General features: G+C 34.4%; 1 protein-coding gene across 1 annotated transcript in view; it reads right to left on the bottom strand.

Annotated features, from left to right (window-relative positions):
* The window catches only part of SCML2 (Scm polycomb group protein like 2), a 137,814-nt gene that overhangs the window by 87,295 nt on the left and 30,053 nt on the right, over positions 1-20,466 (bottom strand). Inside the window, exons 4-6 of the mRNA XM_074299888.1 lie at positions 14,951-15,021; positions 5,880-6,114; positions 546-634 (exon numbers count right to left, since the gene is read on the bottom strand). Of these exons, the coding sequence (XP_074155989.1) occupies positions 546-634; positions 5,880-6,114; positions 14,951-15,021 (395 nt within the window). The remainder of the gene's footprint in view (positions 1-545; positions 635-5,879; positions 6,115-14,950; positions 15,022-20,466) is intronic.

Raw genomic sequence — 20,466 nt, 5'->3', positions numbered from 1 at the left:
ATTGGGAATTCTATGTAGTGGTTCATAGTCATCTCTCAGAGTTCTTTTGCTGGGTGTATGTAGCTGGTTCAGTTCATTACTGCTCTATTGGAACTGATTTGGTTCATCTCATTGTTGAACTATAAATCTTTCTATTGCCTCCAAAAGTAATCTGAAATTTTGATTCTTCTGAGAACTTAGTGATCCATGACAGTAATTATCACTGACTTAATATTACTCAAAAAATGGTGGAATTAAAAACACAGTAATAAGGGTCATTGAAACACAACATAATTTCCCAAATGAAATCAATCTACTTTACTTTCTACTCAGTTCTTGTTCTAATGCAAGATACTAGTCTATTCCTATTTATAGTATAGTTTTCAAATTAAAAGGTAATGAAATGTAATTATTTTCTGGCCTGTTTTATAACCTTACCATTCCAGTTAAAAGTAATTTAAAATAATTCTTGCCTTTCATACTAAAGAAAAAACTCAGTATTTTCATTAAATAATGAAATACCCAAATGATGGAAATTTGTTTCCATGGGAAGTCTTTCTTCTTACCTTTTTAAAGAATGCTGCAGGTGCCATTTCAGCTCCATTTAATGTTCTTAAGAGGAACATTGGCCAAGATGATGCATTCATCTGAAATCCTATTTAATTAAAAAAATGAAGCTTCAATAAAAAATTACAGCATGAGGTTTTCAACAAGTTTACTAATGTGTCAGTAGTAAGGATACTTCTTCACCATCATTTCTGGAAGAATAAATATTCTACCCAGGGAATGAAAGTACTATGCTGATGCTCATATTATATTGATGCAATGACCTATGACTATATTGAAAACAAATACTAAAAGCATTTCTTTAGAGTCAAGCTGAATCACAAAGTTGATGAGATACTGAATGAAGGCCTTATATCCTACTGCTGAAGAACAACTTTCACCACTACCATCCCAAACATCTACAGCTACAATGGGAATCGTAAAAGCAAAAATATCATTTGTGTAAAGACATTTTTTATTACTTTTTGCACTATCAGGATCTCCCTTTCATTCCCTTTGTCCTAATTTAATTGCCTGTGGCTGCCTCTCTTCTGAAGAAAAATCTATTCCAATTTTTGTAACCTCTTCTTCAATAGCCGCTAAAGGTGATCAGCCACTTTTAGCATCAATGACAAATGCAAAACATAAAAGATGCTCTTTCTTTTTTTAAGACTGGGTCTCCCTATGTCCCCCAGAATGGAAGGGTAATTTATGGTCCCAATGCCCCTACTGATGACCTACATTTTATGACTTGGGCTAGTTTGTTCCAGCTTGGTTGTCTCCCATACAGGACTAGGGAGGTCAATTAATGCTCAACTTGGTATAGACACCCACCCAAAGGGCACAGTCCCCTACTACTAAGAACTCCTAAGCTCAAGTGACGCACAAGCCTAAGCTTCCTAGAAAGGAGAAGTACAAGTGTCCAACACCATGCACAATTATGGGTTGCTTTTTTAGCAAGTTCTCAATCGAAGAACCTGACAAAGCTCAATAGCTTCTCTTGTTTTTTTAGAGATGGACAATCGGTTTCCCCTTAGCAGTTGCTCATCCTGATGCCTGAATTGAGGGGTCTTTTGTTATAAATACAATGTCTCAATGGCTGCACTAAAAAAGGCAGGCAAGTGAAATACTTATTATAAATTGATGAATCTGAAGGGAAAAAAAAAATCCAAAAAATTAACAAAGAAAACTACTTAATAATGCTTTACCAAAATTTGGTTTTGAGGGGAATATACTCATGAAAGATATGTGAAAAGAACATGTAATTTAAATACACAGATTTCTAATCAAGAGGTATTCATCTGTATAACCTCATAGATTATGAAAAACAATGTGAATGAACATACACAAACCTTAGTTTGTTCTAATATTGTCTCTATACTTCTCACTTAATCAATATTTTAAATTTCCTAAATTGTGCTGCTCATTTTTCCTTAAGGTAACTGAAAAATTAATCCTTTACCATTCAATTTTAGGGGAAATGAAATTTAACTATGTAGAGAAACCAAAGTGATAAAAATTAAATATAGAAAAAACAAAAAATGGCAAAAAAGTGATGAATACTGGTAAAGATAATTTTTCAATATTAAGAAGACTTGTACACAGGGATAATATACTTTACATATTAATAGAAACATTCACTAAAACTGTGGTGGGAATATGAATTGCTATAAAAGCAATATATTTTAAATCCAAATAATCACAATAAAACATTATTCTACACTAACTGGCACATATAGTATTCCTGATAAGATGGTTTCAAAACTAAACTAGGAAATTAAATGTATTCATTCAGCTGCAATTTTATATTTATATTTCTTAGAGTTTTTTTTACAACCAAATGTACTTGATGAAAATACACTATGAACATGAGGAAAATAACAAAAAAGATGAAGACATTTTTAAAAAGAACAAGAATGCAAAAATTTAATAGTATATTTGCCACTCTAGTAAAAAAAATGAATATTTACAAATTTGGAATAGGAAAATTTCTAACATAAGAAAGCAGTAAAAAGAGAAATATACTCTAACCTTAAGCTAACCCAGAAGCAAAACTAAAACTAACAATTAAACATATTCTGCAGTAGAGGAAGTGCAGCTAACAATGTAGCAGGAGTAGAGAGACAAGATTTTATATATCAAACTTAGAATTTTAGAGAATTTAAAATGAGAGAGAACTGAATGCCTATTCTTACCTTCCAACTTTACAAAATTATCAAGCAAAAGCCCAAACACATTTCATTTCTCCCAGGTTATATAAGTATTTAAAGAAATAAATTCATCAACATTTTTAAATGTGTAGTCCACCTTTCAAAGGTCTTTTGACTATTCATATTTATATACTATTTCATAGTTTTAAAAGCACGTTACAATTCATTAAGTAGATAATACAATTATTTCTATTTCACAGAAAAATTCAAAGAAAACAGGGAAAAACCATGAGTGAGAAAAAACAAGGAAAAAATGAAAATATTATGCATCTGTTATTTAACCCACTGTTATTTAAGTCCAGTGCTCATTCTAGCTACCCACACTTTCTCTCCACTAGAAACTCTCCCCCCAAAATTGGGGTAGATTCATAAAATTAAGGGCACATTCAACATTTCAAAATGAGTATGGAAAAGGGGAAAAGTTGAAATAGAAGATTTTGCAAGGGTCAATGTTGAAAATTACTCATGCATATTTTGCAAATAAAAAGCTATATATTAAACAAGTTCATTTTCCAGAGATGCCATACTCCCAGTGCTCCAAAAAAAATCAAATTGGGCAATTCTAATGCACTGTTGGTGGAGTCATGAACTGATCCGTTATGGAGAGCAATTTCAAACCATGCCAGAAGGACTATAAAACCAATCCAGCAATGTTTCTACTGGGCTTATATCCAAAGAGATCATAAAAAAAGGGAAAAGAACCCACATATGCAAAAATGTTTGCTGTAACTCTTTATGTAGTGGCAACGAAATGGAAATTCAGGGGACAACCATCAAATATGGAATGGCTGTACAATAAAAAATGATGAACACACAGATTTCAGAAAAACTCAGAAAAACTTATATGAACTGATGCTGAGAGAGGTGAGCAGAACCAGAAGAACAGTGTACACAACAATAATAAGAAGACTGTTGATCATTAACTATGACAGACTTAGCTCTTCTCAGCAATACAGTGATCCAAGATAATTTCAACAGACTTGGGATGGAAAATGCTATCCACATTCAGAGGAAGAACTATGGAGACTGAATGCAGACAGATGCATAATATTTTCATTTTTTTCCCTTTCTCATGGTTTTTCCTTTTTGTTCTGATTTTTCTTTCACAATATGACTATAGAAATGTTTAAAATGATTATACATATATAATCTGGATAACTTGTTGTCTTGAGGGAGGGAAAGGAAAAGGATAGAAAAAATTTGAACTCCAAATCTTATAAAAATTAATGTTGAAATCTATTTACACGTAATTGGAAAAAAAAATTATTATTAAAGTGAGGGGAGCACCAAATTCATCCAACAGGTGAATGAAGCAGGGCAAGAGATCATGCCAGCTATTTACCTAATAATTTCCTTTTTTGTGATTGTTTGGTCCAAATGTTCACTGATGTCAGGGAAAATCAGAGTAAAATTCCTTCTACTAAACCAGAATGAAAATCTTTCTAACTTATAGTCTGAACTGAGAATTATTGGCATTGGACACACTAACACTATGTAGTCCACATGCAGAACTTGAATTGGATCATTTGGGCTTTACATTTGATTAAAAATAGGTATCAGTGAATAGAACCTGGAGAACAATGTATACAATAACAGCAATACTGTAAAAGAATCAATTGTGAAGGACTTAGCTTCTCTCAGCAATATAAAGATCCAAGACAATTATGAAGAACTGATGAAAACTGCTATCCACATCCAGAAAAATTACAAATGAAGTATGAATGCAAATTGAAGCATACTGTTTATCTTTTTCTTGGGGTATTTTGGTCTGTGATTTTTTTCACGGCATGACTAATATGGATATATGTTCTATATAGCTGCATATATATCAAATTGCTTGCCTTCTCAATAAGGAGGGAGGGTAGAGAACTGTATTTGAGAGAATTCTGGAATTCAAAATTGTGGGATTTCTTTAAGGTTAAAAATTATTTTTATATAGAAAATTAAAATTTGTTAAAAAGAAGATCCAAGTTTCTTTTTTTAAAATTATTATTATAGCTTTTTATTTACAAAACGTATGCATGGGTAATTTTTCAACACTGACCCTTGCAAAACCTTCTATTCCAACTTTTTCCCTCCTTTCCCCTACATGGCAGTTAGTCCAATACATGTTAAATATGTTAAAGTATATGTTAAATCCAATATATGTCTACATATTTATATACTTATCTTGCTGCACAAGAAAAATAAGGATTTAAAAAGAAAGAAAGAAACCTGAGAAGGAAAATAAAAATGCAAAGCAAACAATAGCAGAAAGAGTGGAAATGCTATATTGTGGTCCACAATCATTTCCCATATTTCTCTCTCTGGGTGTAGCTGACTCTCTTTATTACTAAACAATTTTAACTAGTTTGAATTATCTCACTGTTGAAGAGAGCCACATCCATCAGAACTGATTATCATATAATTTTGTTGTTGCCATGTATAATGATCTTTTGGCTCTGCTCATTTCACTAAGCATTAATCCATGCAAGTCTCTCCAGGCCTTTCTGAAATCATCCTGTTGGTCATTTCTTAGAGAACAATAATATTCCATATAACATTCATATACCATAATTTATTCAACCATTCTCCAATTGATGGGCATTCACTCAGTTTCCAGTTTCTAGCCACTACAAAAAGGATGCCACAAACATATTTGCATATATGGATTCCTTTCCCTTTTTTAAGATCTCTATATATATAATATATATATATATATATATATATATATATATATGTATATATATATACATATATATATATATATATATATATATATATATATATATATATATATATATATATATAAGCCCAATAGTAACGCTGCTGGATCATATTCTTTGTATGACAGACAAAAATTTTTCTACCAGTCTCAGATATCTTTCCAAATTACTGATAGTTGCTTAAAACACCTCAGAGGCACATTTATGCCACAATAAAATACTTTATAACAGGCAACAGACATCGAATTTTGGAGCTTCAATATTGAATAACTCCATTATACACACCATTCTGCTACCTATCCTCATTCATCTTTTCCTCATACAAATTGGGTATTTAATTGTAAAGCTTGCCAGGAATACTGTAGAGATAAAAAATTATCTCAAATTATTTTACTGAGGCTCAAACTAACAGGAACATAATGAAGCATTTTCTCCTTACCCAGAGGAGGCTGAAGCATGCCTCCTTTCTTTTCACAAGTTCCAATGGGCTGTATATCGGAAGAATCTACAAGCCTCCAAAAGTCATTTTTATTGTCACTGCCATCCAGCCGCAATCGTAATCTGGCACCAGTAATTCCAATGACGGTGGCAATGCAAACAGAAGTGACATTTCGTGGGTCACGTGCTTCCAATTTCATGCCAACTTTGAAGTCATTAGTAGGTGGGATTTTGGACTATATTTAAAAAAAAAGACATGTTTATTAAAAAGTAGATACTTAAGTAAGGGGGAAAATATAACATTTTATTTAGGTACATTTTCAATAATTCAGCTTTCAATACATTTCACACATAATAGACAAAAGTAGAAATCAACTGGTTGTTCCAAGCCACTTAAACAAATATACCAATATCTGGATATAAAACAATGTTTTCCCATTCACTAATCACTCAAAGACATTAATGATGTCTACTGATTGTCATATTAAACCTCTTTAAGTATAGACTGGACAATATAACCCTGACCAAAAGCATTCTGAATGCCAAGTTAGTGAGGCTAATTAGGACATATTGTTATTTATTGGGTGACTTGTCTATCATGATATACTGTCAACAAATCACATTGCCAGAAATTACTAAGAGTGGTTTCTCTTCTAAAATAAAGTTTTTGAAGGGTGTGCTTAATACCATACTAACTTATCAAATTTCTTTTTTTTTTTTTAATTTTTTTTATTATATATATATATATATTTTTTTTTTATAATATTATCCCTTGTATTCATTTTTCCAAATTACCACCCCCCTTCCCTCTATTCCCTCCCCCCGATGACAGGCAATCCCATACATTTTACATGTGTTACAATATAGTCTAGGTACAATACATGTGTGTGAATATCATTTTCTTGTTGCACAATAAACATTAGAATCCGAAGGTACATGCAACCTGGGCAGACAGATATTAGTGCTAACAATTTACATTCACTTCCCAGTGTTTCTTCTCTGGGTGTAGCTACCTCTGTCCATCATTGATCAACTGGAAGTGAGTTGGATCTTCTTTATGTTGAAGATCTCCACTTCCATCAGAATACATCCTCATACAGTATTGTTGTTGAAGTGTACAGTGATCTTCTGGTTCTGCTCATTTCACTCAGCATCAGTTGATTTAAGTCTCTCCAGGCCTCTCTGTATTCCTCCTGCTGGTCATTTCTTACAGAGCAATAATATTCCATAACCTTCATATACCACAATTTACCCAACCATTCTCCAACTGATGGACATCCATTCATCTTCCAGTTTCTAGCTACAACAAAAAGAGCTGTCACAAACATTTTGGCACATATATGTCTCTTTCCGCTCTTTAGTATTTCTTTGGGATATAATCCCAGTAGTAGCGCTGCTGGGTCAAAGGGTATGCACAGTTTGATAACTTTTTGGGCATAATTCCAGATTGCTCTCCAGAATGGCTGGATTCTTTCGCAACTCCACCAGCAATGTATTAGTGTCCCAATTTCCCCACATCCCCTCCAACATTTATCATTATTTGTTCCTGTCATCTTAGCCAATCTGACAGGTGTGTAGTGGTATCTCAGAGTGGTCTTAATTTGCATTTCTCTGATCAGTAGTGATTTGGAACACTCTTTCATGTGAGTGGATATAGTTTCAATTTCTTCCTCTGAGAATTGTCTGTTCATATCCTTTGACCATTTATCAATTGGAGAATGGTTCGGTTTCTTATAAATTAGGGTCAGTTCTCTATATATTTTGGAAATGAGACCTTTGTCAGAACCTTTGTTTTTAAAAATATTTTCCCAATTTGTTACTTCCCTTCTAATCTTGTTTGCATTAGTATTATTTGTACAGAAACTTTTTAGTTTGATGTAATCAAAATCTTCTATTTTGTGATCAATAATGATCTCTAGTTCTCCTCTGGTCATAAATTCCTTCCTCCTCCACAAGTCTGAGAAGTAGATTATCCTCTGTTCCTCTAATCTATTTATTATCTCCCTCTTTATGCCTAAATCATGGATCCATTTTGATCTTATCTTGGTATATGGTATGGTGTTAAGTGTGGATCCATATCTAATTTCTGCCATACTAATTTCCAGTTTTCCCAATAGTTTTTTCCGAATAATGAATTTTTATCCCTAATGTTGGAATCTTTGGGTTTGTCAAAGATTAGATTGCTATAGATGTACCCTTTTTTGTCCTTTGTATCTAATCTGTTCCACTGATCTACCGGTCTATTTCTTTTTTTTTTTTTAAATTTTTATTTTATTTTGTAATTATAACATTTTTTTGACAGTACATATGCATGGGTAATTTTTTACAACATTATCCCTTGCACTTACTTCTATTCAGATTTTTTCCCTTCCTCCCCCAACCCCCTCCCCCAGATGGCAAGCAGTCTTATATATGTTAAATATATTACAGTATATTCTAGATACAATATATGTGTGTAGAACCGAATTTTTTGTTGCACAGGAAGAATTGGATTCAGAAGGTAAAAATAACAGTTTACATTCATTTCCCAGTGTTCCTTTTCTGGATGTAGCTGGTTCTGTCCATCATTAATCAATTGGAATTGGATTAGCTCTTCTCTATGTTGAAGAAATCCACCTCCATCAGCATACATCCTCATACAGTATCATTGTTGAAGTGTATAATGATCTTCTGGTTCTGCTCGTTTCATTCAGCATCAGTTGATGTAAGTCTCTCCAAGCCTCTCTGTATTTCTCCTGTTGGTCATTTCTTATAGAACAATAATATTCCATAACCTTCATATACCATAGTTTACCCAACCATTCTCCAATTGATGGACATCCATTCATCTTCCAGCTTCTAGCCACTATGAAAAGGGCTGCCACAAACATTTTGGCACATACAGGACGCTTTCCCTTCTTTAATAGTTCCTTGGGGTAGAAGCCCAGTAGTAGTATGGCTGGGTCAAAGAGTATGCACATTTTGATAACTTTTTGGGCATAATTCCAGATTGCTCTCCAGAATGGTTGGATTCTTTCACAACTCCACCAACAATGCATCAGTGCCCCAGTTTTCCCACAGCCCCTCCAACATTCATCGTTATTTGTTCCTGTCATCTTAGCCAATTTGACAGGTGTGTAATGATACCTCAGAGTTGTCTTAATTTGCATTTCTCTGATCAATAGTGATTTGGAACACTCTTTCATATGAGTGGAAATAGTTTTAATTTCATCATTTGAAAATTGTCTGTTCATATCCTTTGACCATTTATCAATTGGAGAATGGCTTGATTTCTTATAAATTAAAGTCAATTCTCTGTATATTTTGGAGATGAGGCCTTTATCAGAACCTTTAACTGTAAAAATTTTTTCCCAATTTGTTACTTCCCTTCTAATCTTGTTTGCATTAGTTTTGTTTGTGCAGAAACTTTTTAATTTGGTGTAATCAAAATGTTCGATTTTGTGATCAATAATGGTCTCTAGTTCTCCCTTGGACACAAACTCCTTCCTCCTCCACAAGTCTGAGAGGTAAACCATCCCATGTTCCTCCAATTTATTTATGATTTCGTTCTTTATGCCTAAATCTTGGACCCATTTTGATCTAATCTTAGTATGTGGTGTTAAATGTGGGTCCATGCCTAGTTTCTGCCATACTAATTTCCAGTTTTCCCAGCAGTTTTTGTCAAATAATGAATTCTTATCCCAAAATTTGGGATCTTTGGGTTTGTCAAAGATTAGATTGCTATTTTTATTCACTATCTTGCCCTGTGAACCTAACCTATGCCACTGATCAACTAGTCTATTTCTTAGCCAATACCAAATGGTTTTGGTGACTGCTGCTATATAATATAGCTTTAGATCAGGTACACTTAGACCACCTTCCTCTGAGTTTTTTTTCATTAGTTCCCTTGCAATTCTCGACCTTTTATTCTTCCATATGAATTTTGTTGTTATTTTTTCTAGGTCATTGAAATAGTTTCTTGGGAGTCTGATTGGTATAGCACTAAATAAATAGATTAGTTTGGGGAGTATTGTCATCTTTATTATATTCGCTCGGCCTATCCAAGAGCATTGAATGTCTTTCCAATTATTTAAATCTGATTTTATTTTTGTGGCAAGTGTTTTGTAATTTTTCTCATATAATTCCTGACTTTTCTTTGGTAGATGGATTCCCAAATATTTTATACTCTCAACATTTGTTTGGAATGGAATTTCTCTTTGTATCTCTTGCTGTTGCATTTTGTTAGTGATATATAAAAATGCAGAGGATTTATGTGGATTTATTTTGTATCCTGCCACTTTGCTGAAATTTTGAATTATTTCTAGTAGCTTTTTAGCAGAGTCTTTGGGGTTCTCTAAGTATACCATCATGTCATCTGCAAAAAGTGAAAGTTTAATTTCCTCATTTCCTACTCTAATTCCTTGAATCTCTTTCTTGGCTCTTATTGCCGAGGCTAGCGTTTCTAGTACTATATTGAATAGTAATGGTGATAGTGGGCAACCTTGTTTCACTCCTGATCTTACTGGGAAAGGTTGCAGTTTATTTCTATTGCATATTATGCTTACTGAAGGTCTTAAATATATGCTCCTGATTATTCTAAGGAATAGTCCATTTATTCCTATACTCTCAAGAGTTTTTAGTAGGAATGGATGTTGGATTTTGTCAAATGCTTTTTCTGCATCTATTGAGATGATCATATGGTTCTTATTAATTTGATTATTAATATGGTCAATTATATTAATAGTTTTCCTAATATTAAACCAGCCCTGCATTCCTGGAATAAATCCTACTTGATCATAGTGTATTATCTTGGAGATGATTTTCTGAAGTCTTTTTGCTAATATCTTATTTAAGATTTTAGCATCAATATTCATTAAGGAGATTGGTCTATAATTTTCTTTCTCAGTTTTCGTCTACCTGGTTTAGGTATCAGTACCATGTCTGTGTCATAAAAGGAGTTTGGTAGGACTCCTTCATCCCCTATTTTTTCAAATAATTTATATAACATTGGGGCTAATTGTTCTTTAAATGTTTGGTAGAATTCACATGTGAATCCATCTGGCCCTGGGGATTTTTTCCTGGGGAGTTGATTAATAGCTTGTTCTATTTCTTTTTCTGAAATGGGACTATTTAAGCAATTTATCTCCTCCTCTGTTAATCTAGGGAGCCTATATTTTTGGAGGAAGTCATCCATTTCACTTAAGTTATCAAATTTATTGGCATAAAGTTGGGCAAAGTAACTCCTTATTATTTCTCTAATTTCCTCTTCATTGGTGGAAAGATCCCCCTTTTCATTTGTAAGACGATCAATTTGATTTTCCTCTTTCTTTTTTTTGATCAAATTTACCAAAGGTTTATCTATTTTATTGGCTTTTTCATAAAACCAACTCTTGGTTTTATTTATTAATTCAATAGTTTTTTTACTTTCAATTTTATTGACTTCTCCTTTTAATTTTTGTATTTCAAGTTTAATTTTTGGTTGGGGGTTTATAATTTGGTCTTTTTCTAGCCTTTTAAGTTGTAAGCCCAATTCGTTAATCTTCTCTTTCTCAATTTTCTTCAAATAAGCCTCTAAAGATATAAAATTTCCCCTTATTACTGCTTTAGCTGCATCCCAAAGATTTTGATATGATGTCTCATCATTGTCATTATCTTGGGTGAAATTGTTAATTGTTTCTATAATTTGCTCTTTCACCCAGTCATTCTTTAAGATGAGATTATTCAGTTTCCAATTACTTTTTGGTCTATTTACCCCTAACTTTTTACTGAATGTAGCTTTTATTGCATTGTGATCTGAGAAGAAGGCATTTATTATTTCTGCCTTCCTACATTTAATTTTGAGATCTTTATGTCCTAATATATGGTCAATTTTTGTATAGGATCCATGAACTGCTGAGAAGAAAGTATATTCCTTTCTATTGCCATTCAGTTTTCTCCAAAGGTCTATCATACCTAGTTTTTCTAATATTCTATTTACTTTTTTAATTTCTTTCTTGTTTGTTTTGTGGTTTGATTTGTCTAAATCTGAGAGTGCAAGGTTGAGATCTCCCACTATTATAGTTTTACTGTCTATTTCTTCTTGCAGTTCTCTTAACTTTTCCTTTAGAAAGTTAGATGCTATACCACTTGGTGCATATATGTTTAGTATTGATATGGCTTCATTATTTATGCTACCTTTCAGCAGGATATAGTTTCCTTCCTTATCTTTTTTAACGAGATCTACTTCTGCTTTTGCTTGATCTGAGATAAGGATAGCTACCCCTGCTTTTTTGGCTTTACCTGAAGCATAATAGGCTCTGTTCCAACCTTTTACCTTTATTCTGTATGTATCTCCCTGCTTTAAGTGTGTTTCCTGTAGGCAACATATTGTAGGGTTCTGCTTTTTGATCCAATCTGCTATCCGTCTCCGTTTGATGGGATCGTTCATCCAATTTACATTTACAGTTAAAATTACTAATTCTGTATTTCCTGCCATCGTATTATCCCCAGATTATGCTTTTTTCCCTTGACCCCCCTGATCCCCCTCCCCGATATTTAATTTACAGACCCCCCTTGTGACGCGCAACCCTCCCTCTTTTTTTTTTTTTTTTTTTTTAGGATCCCTCCCCCCTCCCTCCAAGTCCCTTCACTTATTCTCCTTTTCCTTTTCCCTTTTCCTCTCCCCCCTTTTAATGAGGTAAGAGAAAATTCTCTGAAAAACAAATATGTTAATTATTTACTCTTTGAGCCTCTCCTGATGAGAGTAAGATTCACACAATGATTCTCCCCCTCACTAAGTTCCCTCAGATATGGTGTATTTTCTATGCCTCTTCCTGGGATGTAGTTTCCCTCTTTTTATCACTCCTTCCCCTTTTTCTGAACCGACCTCCTTCCCTTTACTACACCCCCCTTTTTTTCTTTTATATCAGTAAAATCAAATTATCCTTGAGTATTTTTTATATACTCACAACAGAGTTACAGTTCTCAAGGGTTCTGTGTACCTTTTTCTGTTTCTCTTCAGTCTTGTGGATGTAGATCAAATTTTTTGTTTAAGTCTGGTTTTTTTCTTAGAAACATATAGAATTCCTCTGTTTCATTGAATGACCATCTTCTTCCATGGAAAAAGATGCTAAACTTAGCTGGGTAGTTCATTCTTGGTTGCAGTCCTTGATCTTTTGCCTTATGGAATATCAGGTTCCAGGCCCTTCTATCTTTTAATGTGGAGGCAGCCAGATCTTGGGTGACCCTTATTGTGGCACCTTGGTATTTAAATTGTTTTTTTCTAGCTGCTTGCAGGATTTGCTCCTTTGTGTGGTAATTCTGCAGCTTAGCCACTATATTCCGTGGTGTTCTTTTTTCAGGGTCTATTTCAGAAGGAGTTCGATGAATTCTTTCCACATCTACTTTCCCTTCTGTTTCTATTACCTCTGGACAGTTCTCTTTGATAATTTCCTGTAAAATAGAATCTAGGCTCTTTTTTTGGTCATAGTTTTCTGGAAGTCCAATAATCCGCAGATTATCTCTCCTAGATCTATTTTCCAGGTCTATAGATTTTCCCAGTAAGTATTTGACGTTGTTCTCCAGCTTCTCATTTTTTTTTGTTTTGTTTGACTGATTCTTGGGTTCTCTGTGAATCATTCATTTCTATTTGTTCCATCCTGACTTTTAAGGAGTTATTTTCTTCTTTCACAGTTTTTAGTTCTTTTTGTAAATGCCCAATTTCATTTTTAAATGAATTATTTTGCTCTATTGAATTTTTTTCCATTTCCCTAATTTTTTTTTTGAGAATTATTTTCTTTTTCCAATTCAGAAATTCTATTTTCTTGAGACTTTTTTATCTTTTCCAATTCAGAAATCCTACTTTCCTGTGTTTTTTTAACCTTTTCTAATTCATAAATTTTGTTTCCCTGCATCTCCTGTGAATTCTTTATTTTTTCCAACTCCAATTTCAGGACGTTGTTATTCTCTATCATAGCTTCCCTTTCCTTTCCCCATTTTTCTTCAATCTCCCTCAATTTTTTAAGAGTTTCTTCTAGGAGAGAGTTATGTGATGGGGGGCAGGGATCGTTCCCCTTTGGGTTGTTATCTGCTGACTCTCTGCTGTTAACTTCCTCGGGGTTGGATACCCGCTCTTTCTCTGTATAGAAGGAATCTATAGTTTTTCTAGCTTTTTTGCTCATATTTAAAAAAATCTTTTGGGGTCTGTCCCTGGGGTAGGAAATTATTTATTTACTTCTTTACCAGCTTCCTCCCAGACCGGATGGATGCAGCGGCTCCTGCGCCTGAGCTAAGATAGAGCTCTGGGAGAGAGTTCCCCACCCCCTCCCTGGAAGTGCCTCAGAGGTGATTAGCACTACTGTGCTTCGAGGGCGTAGAATAGTAAAGACAGCACAAAGCCCAGCCTATGTGTCCGGGTGGGGAGTGGATGTCTGCAGCAGGTGACGTGAGAAGCCCCTGTGCTCAAACTGGAAGTGTCTGCCAGAAACCGCGGTCCCTAGTTCAAAGGTTCCGCTTCTCTGGGACTTCCTGGAGCTGAGTTCCACTCCCTCCAGCTAAGCTAGGCAGTGTGTGTTGCCTTGGGCCGTATCCACCCACTTGTCAATCTCTTAACTATTCTCAGGTGGTAGCTGAGGCCACACCCCCTGGTGCCGAGATCTGCTGAGTCACCTCCAGGGTCCGGGGAAAATCTAATCTGAGTTTTAAAATATTTTGGCTTTCTCTTCTGAACTGCTAAATAATTAGCAGAGAAAGGCTAACAGCCTGTGCCAGATTCCTTTACCTCAGTGGCTTCTCTGATCCCAGAGCCCCTCCCAGCGCAATGGGCGCAGTGTGCCACTACCCCACCGGCTGTGCTGGTCTCTCTTATTCTTCCCCTGGGAACTGACCTTTCCTGTTGAAACTCCAGATTCTCTTCAGCTGGTAAGTCGTGCTTCCAGTCCTTATGGTTTCTATCAGTCCTGAGCTAATTCTGAGACTTAATTTATCTAATTGGTTGTGAGGGAGTGAGGACGTTCACAGAGACGTGTGTTTCTTCTCCGCCATCTTGGCTCCGCCCCCCACTTATCAAATTTCTTTGGCATACATTACATAAAAAATTTTAAAGCATTATAATACCTGTCTGAAACACTGTGGTGGAGCAGCTAAAGATCCAGTCTCTCTCAAGTAACTGTCCCAGTTAAAATGTTCTAGAAAAAAAAAAAAAAATTCTTTAGAGCAGACAACACTCAAAAATCTTTCTGAAATAAAACACATACAAAATTATTCACTAAAATATGTAACGCTTTTTTTTTAAACGTCTCAATTCCTATTCTGATGCTTCAACGTGGCATTTGAAGAGCCCAAAGGATTTGCCAGCAGAACATAAAATAGCAAATCCTACGAAGAATTAGAATCTTCCCAATATTGGTTTCAGAAAAAAACTTTAGATTTCTAAGAATTGATGCAAAGTGAACTGAGCAGAACTAGGAGAATCCCATACATATATTAACAATATTGTAATGATCATCATTTGTGAAAGGCTTAGCCACTCCAATCAGTACAATGATTCATGACAATTCCAGAGAACTCATGATGAAAAATGTTATATAAATGCAAAAAAAAAAAAAAAAAAAAAAAAAAAAAACAACCAACAACAACAACAAAAAACTCAGTATATATTGCATTATTTTTTTCCTCATTTTATTTTTCTATTTCTTAATGGAGACGTTTTACATGACATCACATATATAATGGATATCACATTTAACTTCCTTCTTAATAGCTGTAATGGAGAGATAGAGAACGTTTGGAACTAAAAATTAAAATGAAAAATAAAATAAGAAATTATCCCTATTGTTCAAATGTTAGGAATAAGTACTTTTCAAGGGAAGAAATTACAAACTCAACAATAATCATATGAAAGAATATTGTAAAACAACAATAATTAGAAAAATAAAAATTAAAAGCAACTCAAGTTACCACCTCATGCCTACCAGACTAAAAGCTAACAAAAAAAGGAATATAACAATGCTGGAGAGGCTGCATGAAAATTCATAGTTTCTGGAGCTGTAAATATCACAGGCATTCTAGACATTTGAAACTATACTTAAAAGTTATTCAACTATGCATATTCTCTTACCCAGTATGTTCTAAAAATCTGTTCTAGGTCTATACCCAAAGTGATCAAAAAAAAGAGAAAAATAATTCAAATGCAAAAATGTAGCAGCTTTCTATTTTCTAGTGGCCAAAAATTATAAACTAAAAACTATTAATTGGTGAACAGCTGAATAAAATATAAGTATAATAATCCTACTGGATTATTATAATGTTCAAGCTAACTTTCTGGAGGTCCCTCTGACAGGCCTTGGTCTCAGCAGGATAGTCACCACAAAGATAGACAGGAACTCCTTCACAGTCTGACCCAGTCTTGATCTTAGTGGAGACTCGAGTGCAGGAGGCAGGAGAGCCACCAGGAGGACAATCACAAATAGAATGTCTCATTTCCAGTCCTCTCAGCCCTTAAATTCCTCAGTATGATTACATCATTACAACACATTAAGTATGTGTGAACTAGAGAACCATTATCTCATCAATTTCACTGAGTAAACACCCTGCTGTAAGTATCCTTCTTTCAAGTACTTTCCCAGAGTTCAGGCCTTCTACAGATTATATCACAAGAAATGATGAAAATGAAAGTTTTTGAGATTTGTGTGAAGCAGACAAAACCAGGAAAACAATCATAGTATAACAACAATACTGTACAAAACTGAATCACTTTAAGTTTTAAGACTTCTGATGAATACAATGTTCAATTTTATTTCATTCCAGATGACAGATAATAAAGAACACTTCAGAAAATGGAAAAACTAAATATGAAGAATAAGACATTTGGGGGCAGGACCAGAAAGGAATCTGTTTTACCTATGTGTTATTTGTTAGAAGAGTTATAGTTTTCTTTCCACTCGTTAAGGCAGTCAAATGTCACAACTAAACTAACAAATCCTTCAAACCATGGGCAAGTCAACTTGATTTCTTTGAAATATATTAAAGGAGACAGTGACATAGTGGAAAAATCCCTAGCCTTGGTTTCAATCTTGCCTCTGGCATATGATCATCATATGACACTGGAACAAATCATTTATCATTCATCTTTTTGTTGCCACAGGCTATTCTCTAAAGGCATCTAGAGAGCAGTTTACTGCCCATCTGTATCATTAAAGGAAATTTCCTTATTGGCAGCTCACACAGGACCTGTCCAAAAATCTCCCAAATCCAAAAAACCTGAATCAACTGTGAACATTTTAAATAGAAGCGGTTATCATTTATCAGGAAAACTACATCAAGAACAAGCCAAACCAGACCAACTTCATTTTTCTTCTGACAAGATTACAAAATTGGCTGATGAATTGTCATAGATAATATAACTATATTTCAGAAGGTCATTTGATAAAATCTCTCATGGTATTCTTACAGAAAAGATGGGAGAGATATAGGCTAGATTATATATTAAACAAATTCAGAATTGGTTGAATGACCAAAATTAAAATATTCTCTTTAATAGTCAATGCTAATTTTGAAGGTGCTCTTTAATGAAGGGCTATAGGTTGGCTGGTGGATTTGTGCTAATTCAATATTTTTATCAATGACCTGAATAAAAGCATATTATCAATTAATTAATAAACATTTATCAAGTTACTACTATGTATCAAGTACTGTTCTAGGTGTTGGGGATACAAAACAATGAAGCATAAAGATCTCTACTAACAGGAAGCTTAACTGCTACTGAAGAAGATAAGTACATTATCTAAAGAGTAAATACAAAAGTTTTCAATATAAGACACTAAAAATTAGTGAGGTGTGGAAAAGCTTAATGTAGAAGATAAAGATTGCATTCTGAAGGAAGAGAATTTTATGAGATCTACGTGAGAAGAGAGTACATTCTACTCATGAAGAACAGCTAATTCAAAGGCACAGATTTGGGCAGATAAGAAAAGAATGGAAAATGTTACTTTGGTTCAACTGCAGAATATCAGATGGAGAGTAATAATAATTGAGGCTGGAAAATTGGGTCTAGATTGTATAAACTTTAAAATATAAACAGAGGAACATATAATCAATTCTAGAGTTAGTCAATGGAGAGTGACCCAATCGGATAGTATTTAAGAAAAACCACTTTGATAGGACTTTGATAGGAGAAACTAGAATAGAAAAATTTCAGGAAAGGAGACAAATCAGAAGGCTATTATAATAATCCAAATAAAATTGATGAGGTTTACTTACCTAAGGTGGCAGCTATGTGAGTAAAAAAGAGTTTGGGGGCACAAGAGATATCATGGATGTTAAAGTTGTAAGATTTGATAATTTACTGGATGTATGTGTTTTCCTATTTCTTCAAAAGAAATAGGAAAACAAAGATCTAAGCTTGGAGGTAAGAAATCAGCATTTCACAAAAATTACACAAAACTGGAAAAATGTACCCATCAAATTTATGGATAAAGTAAGTATTTATGCCTGAACAAGACAAAGAGGGAAATATAAAGGAAAAATAGGTAATTCTGATTATATGAAATTAAAAAGCTTTTGTACAAGAAAAACTAATACAGCAAAAATCAGAAGGAAATGGGGGGGGGGTTATAGCAAGTTATCATTTTGCTAACTGAAGTAAGCAAAACCAGAATATTGTACACAGCAACAACATTATACAATGATCAATTCTGACACACATGGTTCTTTTCAACACTCATGATTCAGGCCAGTTCCAATGGACTTGTAATGAAGAAGAAAGGTCAATGGGGACTAAGTATGGAACACAACATACTATTTTTCCTTTTTTTGTTGTTTGCTTGCATTGTGTTTTCTTTCTCATGTTTTTTCTTTTAATCTGATTTTTTTTTGTGCAGCATGACAATTGCAGAAATGTGTATAGAAGAATTGCACATGTTTAACATATATTGGGTTATCTGCCATCTAGGGAAGGGGTAAGGAAGAAAAAAATTTGGAACAGAAGGCATAATGGGCCAGAACTCTAGAGAAATACACTTGAGACAAGATTTCTTACAAGGTGTTAACTCAGTGGAATTGATAAGACAATGGTTATCTAGTTTAGCAAGGTGATTAACAGTTCTCTAGGTTCAGTATGATTGATTTAATCTTACAACAAATAATGGTTCTCTAATGATATAATGATTTGTTTATACTCAGTATGATGAATTGATTTAATTATAATAGAGTATATAAACTGGGGATAAACTCAACCACAGAGGGAGAAGACTTGACCAGTCTCGTGGTGGCTTTTCTACTTCCATCACTTCTCTACTAAGACCAAGGACTCAGGCTGGTCCCAAGGTTCTCCAGAAAGCTAGTCTGGACACTATATTTTAATCCATCCCAATGTGGGGGTTCTAGAAAGCAACAGCACATTTTGTCACCTCAACTTAGGGGCTCCAGAAAGCAGGACTATTACATTGAGATGTGCAGACTGCTGACTGGCTGATTAGCTGAGACTGCTGATACAGACTGGAGACTGAAGGAGACAATAAAGATTTTGGACTTTATCCCTGACTATTCTTGTGGTGATTTTTCTACTGAGACCAAGGCTGGTCCAAAGGCCCTCCAGAAAGATAACCAGAACAGTACAACAAGATTTTGCAATGGTGAATGTTGAAAATATCTTTGCATGTATTTAGAAAATAAAAGGTTTTTTAAAAAGGGTATTATTTTTCAAATACATAAGAAACTGAATCAAATTTATAAAAATAAAAGCCAATTCTGTATTCCAAAAAGATCATGCAAGAGGAAAAAGAACCCACATGTGCAAAAAATGTAGCATCCTTTTTTTAGAGTGGCAAGGAACTGGAAACTTAGTAGATGCCCCGCAGCTGGGGAATGGCTGAATAAGTCATGGTATATATTATAGAATATTCTTGTTCTATAAGAAATGATGAGCAGACTGATTTCAGAAAAACCTGGAAAGACTTACATGAACTGATGCTAAGTGAAGTAAACAGAACCAAGAGAATATTGTGCACAACAAGATTATGTATAGATCAACTGTGATGGACCTGGTTCTTTTCAACCATGAGGCAATTCCAATAGACATGATAAAAAGTGTCATCCACCATCAGAGAGAGACTGACTGTGGATCAAAGGACAGTTGTTGGTGGTTTATCTGCTTAGTTTTTGTGGGGGTTTTCCCCTTTTTATCTGATTTTTCTTAAAAACATGATGACTATGGAAATATATTTACAAGAATTTTGTAATGTTCTCTCTAAAATGTAATTTTCTCTGTTTTGGTTTTCTTGGGGTCTCTGGCAGCAGCCTTCCTTTCAGTTCAGTAATCACCACAAGTGCAGCCAGGGATTAAAGTCCAAATCCTTTACAGTCTCTTTCCAAGTCTTATCTCCTTCCCTAGGGCCCGGTTAGCTTTCTTATAGTCCAGATCCTTTATTATCTCCTTCCTGGGGCTGAGCAGCTTTCTGGAGAGCCTTTCAGTCTGGTCTTGTCTTAGTGGGGAAATGCAGGAGTCCAGGACAGCCACCAGGAATATTGAAGATCAAATTGAATTTCTCCCCTTAGTTCTGAGATCTTAAGCTCCTGCCACCAGTCCTTTGCCTTCTCTCTGAATTCTCTCTGAATCTGCCTGGCTGAGGCTT

Source organism: Sminthopsis crassicaudata, chromosome 3, assembly GCF_048593235.1.
Source record: "Sminthopsis crassicaudata isolate SCR6 chromosome 3, ASM4859323v1, whole genome shotgun sequence".
NCBI lineage: Eukaryota > Metazoa > Chordata > Mammalia > Dasyuromorphia > Dasyuridae > Sminthopsis > Sminthopsis crassicaudata.
This window is presented reverse-complemented; position numbering and strand designations above follow the sequence as displayed.